This window comes from Panonychus citri, unplaced genomic scaffold (assembly GCF_014898815.1).
Source record: "Panonychus citri isolate SS breed McGregor unplaced genomic scaffold, ASM1489881v1 Contig00136, whole genome shotgun sequence".
Lineage (NCBI taxonomy): Eukaryota > Metazoa > Arthropoda > Arachnida > Trombidiformes > Tetranychidae > Panonychus > Panonychus citri.
The window spans coordinates 3,068,554-3,082,071 of NW_026515541.1; the positions used below are offsets into that span (position 1 = coordinate 3,068,554).

At 29.9% G+C, this 13,518-nt stretch overlaps 3 protein-coding genes and 1 non-coding gene across 4 annotated transcripts; 3 read left to right on the forward strand and 1 right to left on the reverse strand.

Annotated features, from left to right (window-relative positions):
- Positions 1-9,232: 9,232 nt before the first annotated feature.
- LOC128392758 (5S ribosomal RNA) lies at positions 9,233-9,351 on the forward strand. The gene has a single exon (XR_008326034.1). It is a non-coding gene; the product is annotated as a 5S ribosomal RNA (ribosomal RNA).
- Positions 9,352-9,452: 101 nt separating this feature from the next.
- Positions 9,453-10,690, forward strand: LOC128392187 (28 kDa heat- and acid-stable phosphoprotein-like). The gene is made up of 2 exons (XM_053352170.1): positions 9,453-9,600; positions 9,838-10,690. Exons 1-2 carry the CDS (start codon positions 9,597-9,599, stop codon positions 10,470-10,472), a joined length of 639 nt encoding a protein of 212 aa, XP_053208145.1. The 5' UTR covers positions 9,453-9,596; the 3' UTR covers positions 10,473-10,690.
- On the reverse strand, positions 10,617-11,670 carry LOC128392191 (p53 and DNA damage-regulated protein 1-like). Its single transcript, XM_053352175.1, has 4 exons — positions 11,447-11,670; positions 11,201-11,357; positions 10,966-11,063; positions 10,617-10,893 (listed from the first exon to the last, which is right to left on the reverse strand). Exons 2-4 carry the CDS (start codon positions 11,347-11,349, stop codon positions 10,721-10,723), a joined length of 420 nt encoding a protein of 139 aa, XP_053208150.1. The 5' UTR covers positions 11,350-11,357; positions 11,447-11,670; the 3' UTR covers positions 10,617-10,720.
- On the forward strand, positions 11,666-13,439 carry LOC128392182 (palmitoyltransferase ZDHHC3-like). Its single transcript, XM_053352166.1, is given in 4 exon segments — positions 11,666-12,052; positions 12,425-12,679; positions 12,813-12,986; positions 12,989-13,439. Coding segments are annotated over 4 exon segments (846 nt in total). The 5' UTR covers positions 11,666-11,769; the 3' UTR covers positions 13,123-13,439.
- The last annotated feature ends 79 nt before the right edge of the window (positions 13,440-13,518 follow it).

The window sequence follows — 13,518 nt, forward strand, 5'->3', positions numbered from 1 at the left end:
CTTAAATAAACACAAATTGATTTTGATGTTCAGCTTGACAGATACTCTCAGTTCACTCAAAGTGTTACCTTAGAGTAGCTCTTAACCTACTCTAACAATGATGATGATCATCATCTTCATCATCTTTATCATCTTCAAAGTTGAGACTTGATCATGAAAAGATATCATTACATTGAAGTTGACAATCATCATCCTATTGAAAATTACATGAGACAAAGTAAAAGTTTCTGTTCAATAAATTGATTCATAATCATCATAATCACGATCAAATTTTCAACATCATCAACGATTATAACATTAGGTTAAAATAGTAACAATCAGTTGTTAACAATCAAAATTGTTTTTGATTAACTACTTGAACCTTTTTGAAAAAAAAAGTGATTAAATCTGAAACATTTTCTCATACAATATGTATGGTAATTATTTTCGTTGAGATTTGATTTATTTAATTGCTTTCAGCTCGAAACTATCGTAACATTTAAATTGCTCATTTCTTTTTTTATTGACTAATCAAAATATTGATTGTTGACTTTTCAAACTTTTCACATGAAACTGAATTTAAGTTTATTTTGATTATCATCAAGTAAATAAAATGAAATCTTTACCTTTCTCTTGGCTTGATTTATGATCTAAATTTGATTGTTATGATTATGATTAAGGTGATGATTGAATTGACAATTGGGATTCTTGAATTCTCATTCAATTGTTAGTTTTGATACAAAATTTCAGAACAATTCAATTTGAATATTCAATGGAACAATCAAAAAGAAAATGATGAAATTCAATATATTCAAATTCAATAGTGGAAACAATTTAAATCACTTGAGCTTTTTTTATCCAAATATTAACATTTCATTCAAACAATTTGATTATCATCCTAATGATTATCATTTAAATAATCAATATGATCGAGTAGTAATTAAAATAAGCTATTAATGAAATTGATTCATTGATTGTTTAATTGTTGTGTCATTTACGTTTGATTGGTAAACTTGATTAAGAAAAATTGATGGACTCATTGACAATTATCATCTTGATTACAATTAAGGATTAATTGATTGTAATTGTACATTAAGATGATGTCAAAGTGACAATTAGACTGACGATACAATCAATAAATTGAGTTGCAACTTAATTGTGATATCAAATTAGCATCAAATGTGATCACTTGTTTATTGATTGTTCAACTAATCACCAACCTAAACTAATTTACAATTCAGTTTAATTACAAACCAATCGATAGTCAAACAAGTTGATTGAAGTAAAACAGAATCAACAACATGATTAAAATCAATTAGTAAATACAATGATTAACCTTAATCGATCAATTAGCAATTTGGTATTTAAACTAATCAGTAAAATGAGTTACTAACAATCAACAATTAATTTCAAATGAAAAACCAAATGTAAACAATGAAAAAAACTTTGATCCTTTTTGATATTTGATTTGGTAAAATTTAAATTGTTTGATTTGAGAAAACCATTGATGATAAATTGTCAACAATTTAAATGATTTATATTTGAGAAAATGAACTAAATCTGATCATTATGATGTTAATTTAAATTGAAAATGAACACAAATGATTAGCAATAGAAAAAAAATCGATTTTTTTGATTATCATCAATAATCATTATGATTATTTAACTTTTCTGGTTTCACAATTTGTGGTTGTAAATATTAAGGTCAATGGATTGAAGATGATTAAGTTTTTTATCATCTTCATTATCTTCATCCTTCTGAATTATTATCATCTTTTTTTTTCAAGCAACAAAAATATCATCATGATTTTGTTGAAGAAAAAAAGTTTCATCATGATAAATGATTCCATTTATTGGATAACTTTGAATTCCCAGTTTCATATATTTCCTTGTTCAATGTTATTGTATTATTATTATTATTATTATTGTGTTTTCTGTAAGAGAGAAAGAGAGTGAGAGAGTGAAAAATCGTTGTAAGAGAGGAAGAAGAGTAGATGATGTTGGCGGTTGGTGGAAAAAAGGAAAAGGAAATGATGAGGAAAAAAAAGGATAGAAAAAGAAAAGATTCCGGTGAATATATTTTCTTCCTTTTTTTCACTTGGATTTATTTCATTTTGATTAAACTAATATTTTCGTATCTTTATTTTCTCCTTCTTATATTAACCGTTGGAAATTAGCAAAAAAAAAATTCGATTCCAATCGAAAATGAAAAAGTTTAAATTTCGATTGCAAATTGAAAATCGCTCCAAAAGTGGAAAAAGGGGTTGGGTCAATATTAGAAAAGAGTTGAAATGATTTGTTTACCTTTTGGAGGGAAGATGATAATTAGTTAATTGTTTGAGTTTCTCTTTTATTTTCACAACTAATTGTATCTCTAAATTGGTTTTGTTTTCAATTTTCATTGATTATTGTTGATTAATTGTTCAATTTGCTAATTGGTTTTCTCTTCTTTTTCATTCTCTTCTTTTTAATAGCTGGAAATGATGCCTCACTTTTGTTTACTCAACTAGATGAAAATAATGATGGTTCCATTAATATTAATGAACTATGGCGTAAATCTGCTTTCTATCGGGTAAGTAATATATTAACATATTCATATAACAATTATAATTGTTTTCTTACCTTAATTGTTCTGTACCTTGATAATCTGTTCGTCTGTTATTAATATGAGTTTTTCTAAAAATAATTTTTTTTTTCTATTCTCTTCTTCTTTTTTGCTTCTTGTCTTGACAGCCCGGTGATAACTCACCTTGTATCCTAACTGATCTACTACAACATGAGGATAAAAACCAAGATGATTTTCTTGACTTTAATGAATTTCAAACAGCATTCAACAATTTATTCAGTAAGTTACATGAACGTAATCAAATTGTGTGTAAATACATGGAAATTTGCTAATGTGTGTTACTTAAACCGTGAAAATGGAGAAGCCAAAATCTGATGAACATCATTAACCCATTGTGTTAAATTATATTCTCACTAAAAACATTTTCTCTCTCACATTCTCACCAACTCTATCTCTTTATCCATAATTAACACATCCACATCCATATACAGAAAATGTTATCTTGTTTCAAAAATCAGCCTTGATTTTTATCATATTAACAATTTACCATCACTCACATGGTAATAGTTAACTGTTGTTTTAACCAATTTTCATACATATTCCAACAACGGGTTAATTATTTGTGAAAGTGAGAGGAAATCAGTTAATGAGTAACATTAAATCTAATTCCGGAAATTAGATTACATTTTTATCATTATTATTACGATTATCATGCAATAACTATAACTCCAACATGGCTTTCTCTTTGTGGTGTATCCATTTAGTGTCTATTTCTGATTCTCATGAATATATATCGTTTCATATTATTAATGTATTATTTTCTCATCTTATATCCACAGCAATTACAATGGTTACTTTGGACCAATCATTGGCAGTTAATACAATTCAGGCTCATATGGGAGATAATGTTGAAATCCGATGTGATATTGTTGGTAATCCTCAGCAACCTGTAATCAAATGGCATCGACACAATGTTGATCTAAATACTTTATCCCTGGCAAATGTCAAGGTATCAAATTATTATCATTAATATAAATACACTACATGTGTATTACAATTTATAACGGTTGAACATTATAATACAATTATACCACCTCCATTGGCTAGTTAATCAATCTTCATCACAATTAAAATGGTTTATAATTCATTATTGTTGTTTACATCATTGTAACAACACAATAAATAGGAGAAAGTGATTAAATTGTATATTGTACCTGTCCAAAAGTTGATTAGATAGAAAACTAATTAATCCGGATTGTTAACTATTGATTGTATTCATGTAATAGATTGATTAGCTAATGAAAATTTAGGTTAAATCATTCAATTGCTTAGGAAATAACATTAACATTTCCTATTGTATTTTCATTGGAACAAATTAGATAATATTATTTAACGCTAATGTGATAATATTATATAAAAGTGTGATGAAGATGATGATGACCATTGTCCAGTTAATAAGATTATCAATCGAAAAAAGCATCAAAATTAAACGAACCGTGAGTTTTGATGGTCCAAAAGAAAGAGTAGAAGACAGAGACAAAAAAACGAATCAACATGAGAGATAATAATGATGATTCTATATAAATATCATGTAATTTTTTTTTCTTCATCTTCTTTGGTCAATTTAATTGGAAGAGAGAGAGAGAGAGAGAGAGTTGCAGAAATAAAGAGATGAAGATGCTACGAAAGATGCGAATTCAAAATGTTGAGATAATAAAAGGAAAACTCATTGAAGCTTAACCTTTATCACCGTTAACTTTGATTTCTTGTCAAATTGTTAACCAACAACCAAATTGTCCAAGTGTCACGTTGAACAATTCGAGAAGGAAATTGCTCTTTTTCTCAATATCTGAAAGAAGATAAAGATGATAAAGAGAAGAAAAAAATAAATAAGATATTATATCTATTCCAATGTTCATCTTATATTAATGTTATTCTCTTATTTTATATTAGCTAATTGAGTCTTTCTTTTTCTCTCTCATCCTCTTTCCGTATATTCTTATAGGTTTTCAGCGATGGTTCGTTATATCTGACCAATGTCCAGGTTCCATTATCCGGGAATTATACTTGTTCTGCTGAAAACAATCCCATTATCAAGCAAATCCATATTCTCCATGTAATTGGTAAGCCTTTACATTTATCATCTTCTCATTGTTTTTAACTGATTCTCAATTCGTCCATTTCCTTACCTTAATTCACCTGATTCTCATTATTAACTTGATCACTTTTCTTTATCATTATCATCATTTCCGCATTTATATATTTTCTTTCATCTCTCTCTCTCTCTCTCTCTCTCTCTCTCTCTCTCTGCATGTTAATGCTTTCGAAATACAATATTCCATTGATATGATTATATTGTTGATGATAATCGACTTCTGTATATAATGAGAACGATTTTAACTACTCGAAATACTAAGTACTAATTTTCCCTCCTCTTTCCTTTTGATCTAATTGTTAATCAGTTCCACCGATTGTTGAAGTAACTCCACACTTCCAATGGTCTGCAGTAGGTGGTAAATCATCAATCGATTGTCAATATGAAAGCTTAGACGAGGAATTGGAAATTTCTTGGTACAAAAATAATGAAATAATGGAGCCCAATGAACGAACCAGTTTAACACAAAATCGAACACGATTAACTATGTCCCAATTAGTACGATCAGATACTGGGGCTTATTCTTGCCGAGTTACCAATCGAGGTGATGCCGCTCTTGGTCAAGATATAAGTTCACTTCTCGTTCAGGTAAAATGTCCAGTTTTCATTCATCTCTCAAAGAATTGATTTTTCCCTATCTTTCTCGTTTTATTGAAATTGAAATTCTTGAATAATAATAAACTCTCACAAGAAAAGATTAATGATGAAGCTGAATCAAAAAGATGATAATAATAATAGCTGAGAAATGAACAAAAAAAAGAATAGATTCTGTAATGATATTCATAAACACTTCCAGAACTATTTCTACTATCGTTCAGCCTTTGATTTATAAATGAATAAATTATAACGAAGAGAGAGAAAAATAATTCTGACAGAATTGATGAAATTATCATCATCATTATCACCCATGTATTATTAAAATAACTATTACATATCATCATCTACATGTAATATACACCATGGATATTACATAGAGATTGTAATATTTAATGAGATGAACATTTCCAATAGATTATAATATGTTAATAACGGAAAATATCATTAGTCAAATAATAATCATCATCATTTAGATGTAGATCATGGTGATAATATATAAGTATTAATATTATCCCTTCATCTTTGAATATTCAATCATAATAATATATTTACATGGAAAATATATATATAATTATTTTCACCTTAGAATCATTTATCATTCAAATTTTAATAAGATTATTGTTTAAATGTGATATCTCATGTAATATGTATTCTTTAAATTTGACTTTTCTTTGCTCTAATTTAATTTTCTAGGATGAACCTGTTGGCCCTTCACCCGCTGTTAAATATAAACAAAAACTTTGGGTTTTCCATAGCAGTGGAGTGAGTGTTTTCACCGAAGGATGTTCAGGTTTACTTCATGAAATGGATGCTCGAGATACTATTCCCCTTAATGGATTACCTTTGTGTGGATCTCAGGCTCTTCGGGGTGACCCTTGTTCTTGGTCTGAAAATGCGATAATTTCCAATTCAAAGGTTTATATTGGTCAACCAGATCTTAATCGTATCATTGTTTTCCATACGCAACAATTAAACGTTGTCCATGTTATTGGAACTGACCCAAGACCTAATCATCTTTGGCTGGTTCGAGGAGAAGTTGAAGATCGCATTTGGATTCTTAATTCTGGAACAGGTAAAAATTATTATTATTATTATTATTTCACGATTATATTGATATTTGATTTTCTATTTGGTTTTTATTCAGACGATTTACTCGGGGGTAAAATTATTAATTCTAATGGTGAAAATTCTGAACCTGAAAACTTTGGCTGGGATTCAATCTCTCGAGATCAACAACGACACAATAGGAAAACTGTCCAAATAATCCGAATAACCCAATCAGGCCGAAATCATAATGTTATCCACCTTCAACCGATTGATGGTCATTTTGATTTAGTTTATAATCTTTTCATACCTCAACCATCAACGGTTGAAATACACAATTCACACGGCAATTCAAGGTAAATTGATTTGGTTTGTTTACGATTTTAAGAAAACTCAAATTTTATATCAATTTATCTTCTTATTCATTTATTGTCTATAGATTTGCATATGTTACCCATTGGGATGAAAGGACTTTAATTAAAATTGACATGGAACAATTTCGCTATGTAAAAACAATTAATCTCGCTGATTGTCAACCAATTAACGCTGTTTTTACTGATTATGGTTTAACCATATTACAATGTCAAACTCCAGTTACTCATCAATTGAATGGTCAATTAATTTTGGATCAATTAACTGATTCAATAATAAGTTATAATGCTCACATCAAAGCTCATCATTCATTTATATCACCAAATCATCAATTCTTGGTCAACATATTTCACAATTCATCAAGTACTAGTCCAGTATCAACAACAATTATTGTCCAAAAAGTAACATCAAGTGGTAAGTTTCTTAATTAATCGATGATTGATTCTTTCAACTAATCAATTAACTTTATTATTTTATTATTTTCTCCAATCAGGTCTAGAGTTTCTCTACGATGTTCGAACTACTCTTTCAATCGTAAATTGCGATTTCGTTTGGAAGAATGGAAACTATGACGCTCTTCTAGCATCAGGAACAATTAATCGTGAAGATTTACTCTATTTATCTCTAATTGATGGAAGAGTTGAATTAATCAGTGGTATCGGTCGTCCTTCTAAAGGGTAATTAAACTAATCGAAATAAACTATTCAATTTTTTTGATACTTTCTATGACATTATTGGTCTAACAATATTTTCTAAAAACTTTACTCTTAATTGTTAACAATTTAGATCACATAGATCAATGGCCGTTTCCAGAATATCATCAATCGGAGCAATAACATCATCGGAAAGTGTATTTGTCGTCGATCTAAATAGTAACATGGTCCAATGTGAGACTCAAGAACATCGTCAAGAACCATCGGTTATATTGTGGACTTAAAAGTCACAATTAACAAACGTCCAAAAATTTAAATTCCTCAATTAGTAAACAATTTATTAACCAATTGCGGTATAACCCTGACGGTGAAAAGTGATTAACAATAACAGTGGTATAAGTTTGATTGAAATCTCCTGAAATGAATGATAATCAAGTTTTACAAAACAATTAATCATCTGAGTAACTTTGATACTTTCTAATCATTCATTGAACATACTATATAATAAGTGTTTAATTTAATTTAATCACAATGATAATAATATTAATTTAGTAATAACTGATTCCAATATTTAAAAAATTGTGATTCAGCAATCAAATTGTGGTCAATGTTTTTAGTTTAATTGCTTTACATCTTAAGGATGATCAATCAATTGATTGGGGAACATTAAAATTGTATATTTTTAATTCAATCTGAACAGGTAACAAATGTGAGTAAGACAATTTAAAATTAATCATGTTAATCACCAACAAATAGTTTGCCAATTGCAGGTTTTGCAATAATCAATGAAAAAAAGCAAATTGTAACTACTAATTAATTAATTGCAATTTTTGATTATATTTCCCAAAACTAACCAATCATGTTTCTATCTCTATCATGAATATCCCTTTTTTTATACTAACAATTAACCCTAATTATCAATGTAATAATCTAATTGCTATTTCCACCTTTTAAAAGTCAAACAGTTAATATCAGAACAATTAATCAGCTAATGTTCAATATCAATGTGATTAGCAATTAATTTATAACCTCATGTAATCTCAATAATGAAAAGTGAAAAGATTAACAATTAACGAGCAATTTACAGTTTTTGGAGATTAATTTGATTCTCCTTAAATTGTTACAAATTGATTATCGGTCTCGACGGGTCATGACCATTGGAGTGATGCAAGTATGATGAGATCTACTTCCTCTTCCTACTTTAACTTCCACTTCCTTTTCCTCCTCTTCCTAATCCTCGACTTCTTATCCCTTACAAAAACATTTTTCATCCAAATGAGAAGTTGAATTATATATTAATTGTAATTTAATCGAAGAAAAGAAAATTAATTCTAATTAATTAATCACTTGTTCAAATTGTCAAAACAAAATCATCATCAAATTGTAAACATTATCAATCCAAATGAAACTTGGAAAACTTTCCCTCATTCAAAAACTCAAAATATCACTTTAATCAACTCAATCCACAATCCACAATTAACTAATTGCTTTTACATTCAGCCAATAAAAAAAAGGAGATTGATTAACATAACATGTAAACAATAAAATATTTATCAACAATTAAACTCCAAGTTTCCATCTCTAAAATTAACTGATGATCTTGATTACTTTCAAGTTTGTTTTCATTTCAATTAATCAAAATTAAACATTTTTCCATCATTTAATATTCAGTTGAACAAACAAATAAATCAACCTAAACAACTGCGAGAAGTAAATCTAAATTGTGATTAATCTTTTAACTGGAAATTAAATTTAAATTCCTCTCGAGTAATAATAATGATCGAAGGACAGATAATCGAGTAGAACTGAGTTGAAATTAGTTCGTTTTTAATGCCATTTAAATAAGTATTTGGTAACATTACTTTTGTCTACGACCATACCAAGCTGAAAGCACCGGATCCCGTCCGATCTCCGAAGTTAAGCAGCTTCGGGCCGGGTTAGTACTTGGGAGGGAGACCACTTGGGAACCCCCGGTGTTGTAGACACTTTTTGCTTCTCTTTCCTGAGAATGTCTGAGGCGCCATCTGGTTGGAGATTTTGCTTCTGTTTATTTTCTCCGCTAGAGAATCTCTGGTACAATTTCTATTATTGTTTCTAAAATTGTTTATTTTTCTAATTTATTTCTATTTCTTTGATCTATTGTCTCTGACATTTTTTTCCATAAATTAATTTAATCCATTTAATTGTTTAAACTTATCAAATTAAATTTTTTTCAGTGTCATTGTTAATCATGGGTAAGTTTTCTTTCTTCCATTGTGATTGTCTTGTTCTTTCTTTGTAATATTTTCATTTTATTTTTTCTCTTTCTCTCTCTCTCTCTGAGTATTTAATTAATGAATTTTTTGTTCTCCCATGTTGCTTTTTTTGTTTCTTTTTTATGGTTTTACCTTTTTTCACCTGTTAATGATCTTTATTTTCATCTGTTTTTCTTTGTCTTTATTTGTTTTATCTTTTTCATTGGGTATTTGAAGGTAAAGGAAAAGCACATAAGGGAGGCCGTCGTCAATTCACCAATCCTCAAGATATGGTTGCTAAACAGGAAAAGGAAGAAAAGGAAAGGGAATGGAGAAAACGTCGAGGTGAAATTGAGAGTAGCTCTGAAGATGAAGATGACAGTGAGGAGGAAGAAGAGACATCAAGTGAGGAGGAAGAAGCCCCTGGTGTAGTAGCTCGAGCAGGTGGAAGTGGAGAAGCCGATGGAAGTGGTGATGCTAACAAGGCGGTTGAACCTTTGATTGAAGTTAATAATCCAAATCGAGCTGTTAAAAAACCATCTAAGAAAGAGTTGGACAATCTGGTAAATGCTAAGGTTGAATTGTCAAGACGAGAACGTGAAGAGCTTGAGAAACAATTAGCCCGTGAACATTATGCCAAACTAACAATGGAAGGTAAAACTGAACAAGCTCGTGAAGATTTGGCTCGATTAGCTGTGATTAAAAAACAGAGGGAAGAAGCCGCTAAAAAAAGGGAAGATGAAAAACGATTAAAGGAAGAGGCCAAAACAAAGGCTGCCGCTGATAAAAAGGTCGCTACCCGATCAGTTGCTGCTTCAGTCACGGTTGCAAGTAGTAGTAGCGGAGAAAAGGGAAAAGGTCGAAAAAAGTAAAACCAACACAAACAATTTTCCTCGTGATTCTCAGATTGATTATTTTGGTTTTCTTTTCTCTCTCTCTCTTTCCATTCATTAATCAATTGCAACATGTTCATTTCTCGAAAATTGTCTCAATCTTCTGAATTAACATGTCCATCATTCACTCAGTTAATATAATGTATTATTATATTGTCCACATTAAAGCGAAAACAAAACCATTTTTGCCATTGAAATTATCGTTTCAGTAGTAATTCAGTTAGTTATTATAAGACGACTTTCGGTAAAAGGTCACTTAGAGCTTGGACTTCTTTCGAATTGATTGGCTTCAATTTGAACGAATCATCAACAGGTTTATTTTCCAATCGCCTCAGTTCATCATAACTCTCTTTAATTGAGTCTCGAAGTCCGTTGATCGTCTCATCCAGATGAACTTGGTCTAATAAAAGAAACAAAGAAACAGAAACAATTAAAAATAGTCGAAACAATAATTAAAATAGTACCAACTTACCTTTTTCAATGATATGTTTCCCTTTTTCTGTAAGTGTTTGAACAAACATGTTACCGAAACAGAGCCAAACCTTTTTCTGGTCCTTTTTTTGTATCATCCTAGTGGACAAATAAGTGGACAAATAAGTGGACAAATAAGTGGACAAATAAGTGGACAAATAAGTGGACAAATTAACTCTAATCTACAGTATCTATTAATAGTGAATTAGATGAGATCATTGGAACAATTAACTAACCTTAAAGCTTCCCGATTTTTGTTCCTTCTCCGATCAAAATCCACAATCATCTCTTTGTCATTAACAATTGTTTCTCCGACCTTTTCGATATCTTCAAGTAATCGAATCGCTTTGTCCAAATCATTCGCTGGTTTTTCATCAACCGACATAATCAAAGCTGAAAAGTAATCAAATGATAACAAGAAATTAATTGAAGAATTAATCCATTTGCAGATGAAATCAAAAAGTAAACAAAAGAAAACCAACCAATTAGAATGAGTTTTTTGACCAAATTAACTGAATAGTTGAGGAGGTGAAGTCAAGAGATGATAATTAGATAGAGAACTGAATCAATTGAAATGGAAAATCAATGGAAATAATGAAAATGAAATCGAGATGAAAATGAAGCGACGATCCGATGAAATGAAAAGAGAAAACTTGATGACACTTTGCACTTAGAATACTTTCCATTAATCGACCACATGTTCAGTTAAAGTCTTTTGACTGTTTTTGTTTACAATTGACTTTCTTTTCTCTTGTTTTCTTTATTTTTTGTTATGGTCACTTTTCGATTATTATGGTGATGAAAAATGATCGACAAACACAATCGCTGCTTCGGTGGATTATGGTTTGTTCGCGATGTCTGTGGAATCATTTGTTCTTTTTTTACCTGGTTATTAATAGTATTTGGTGAATTTGTCGTCATGAGATATATCCTGTTACCAGAAGAAGAGAGTTACTATAAATTTCTCAATTTATTTATCTTTCAAGTTCTTGCCTTTCTTGCTGTTTCTAGTCACCTGAGGACTATGTTCACCGATCCAGGAGCTGTTCCCAGAGGAACAGCAACAAAAGAAGCAATTGAGTCACTAGGTAAATTTCCAATCGATTTAATTTAATTTAGTACAGTATAAATCCACCGATAATGAGACTCCCTACAAATAGCTAATTCTTTCATTTACAATGTCAATTTACAAGAGTCTTAATTAGTTTGAGTGGAACTTTTTTTACCTAAAAACCAAATTGATTACTCTTCAAGTGATTAAAGAGTCTTTTCCGTTAACTGAAAACTCAATCATTGGTGGTAAAAAAATCAGCTGTTGGTGAAAATTTCATCTGATTGTGAAAGATAACAATTGATGAGGTGCCTTTCGCACGATAGATTGTCTATTTCATGGATTAATAATCATCGAGAGTAACACTGTCTTATCCCACTCTCTCTCTCTCTCTCTTATTTTACAAAAGGTCTCAGTGAAGGTCAAGTCTTGTACAAATGTCAAAAATGTTGCAGCATAAAACCCGAACGAGCTCATCACTGTTCAGTTTGTCAACGTTGTATCAGGAAGATGGATCATCATTGTCCTTGGGTCAACAATTGTGTTGGATTAAATAATCAAAAGTTTTTTGTTCTATTCACATTCTATATCGCTCTAATCTCTTGTCATGCCTTATTCCTTGTCGTTGTTCATTTTGTTAAATGCATTGAATCCGATTGGAAACGTAAGTTATCACTCAGCTTAGCCTTGATTACATGATAATATCATGATGATATAGAAAATAGGATAACCTTTTCTAACGTTTTTCATATGATTAATTTTGATTTGATTATTTCTTTTTCTCTCTTTGGAATCAGAATGTGGACCTAAACAAGTTGGTCATGTTAATCCTAATCCAATGACGATCGTCCTCTTGGTTTGCCTTATGTTTGAAGCACTACTATTTGCTATATTTACTTTTATCATGTTTGGAGTACAAATTCAAAGTATTTACAACAACGAAACTGGAATCGAATCATTGAAAGAGAAAACAAAACTTGGAGGAAAAGGTCACTAAAAGGTTTTCGTGATGTTTTCGGTAAAGGTTTCAGCATAACCTGGTTATCTCCTTTTACTCAACCGATAATCGGTGGAAAAGTGGAGAGTAATTTTTCTTATAGTGTTTAATTGTAATAATCAACATCGAATGAATCTCTTCTCGAACCAGAAATTCAAATACCAACAACAACAACTTTCGATTGGTACTAGTTATTCATCATGATAATTGTATTAATATGATATCAGCACAATCAATTGTATTATATTCATGTATCAATTAATCAGAGTATTCACCGAAATGAAACAATTTCATTAATATGAATGACCAGAAAATCTGTTTAATCTACCGATTGGTACATTTTTTGTCTATTTAATTTCAAACTTAATTGCTTTCTCTATGTAATTGTAATCATAAAGTTGAGTAATTAACAATCTGATCCCAGTGATTGAAACTAAATTGTTGATGAAAAAATCGGTTACAAGTTTTGCTACTAAAATATTACTTTCTTTCAATTTCGAATGATT

Bases quoted from the DNA above. Each gene is read 5' to 3' on its own strand.
- LOC128392191 (XM_053352175.1), bottom strand. From the start codon at position 11,349: ATGTCGGTTGATGAAAAACCAGCGAATGATTTGGACAAAGCGATTCGA. The intron at 11,064-11,200 runs GTTAGTTAATTG...TTTGTCCACTAG, and splicing joins AAAAATCGGGAAGCTTTAAG to GATGATACAAAAAAAGGACC. The intron at 10,894-10,965 runs GTAAGTTGGTAC...TTCTTTTATTAG, and splicing joins GAAACATATCATTGAAAAAG to ACCAAGTTCATCTGGATGAG.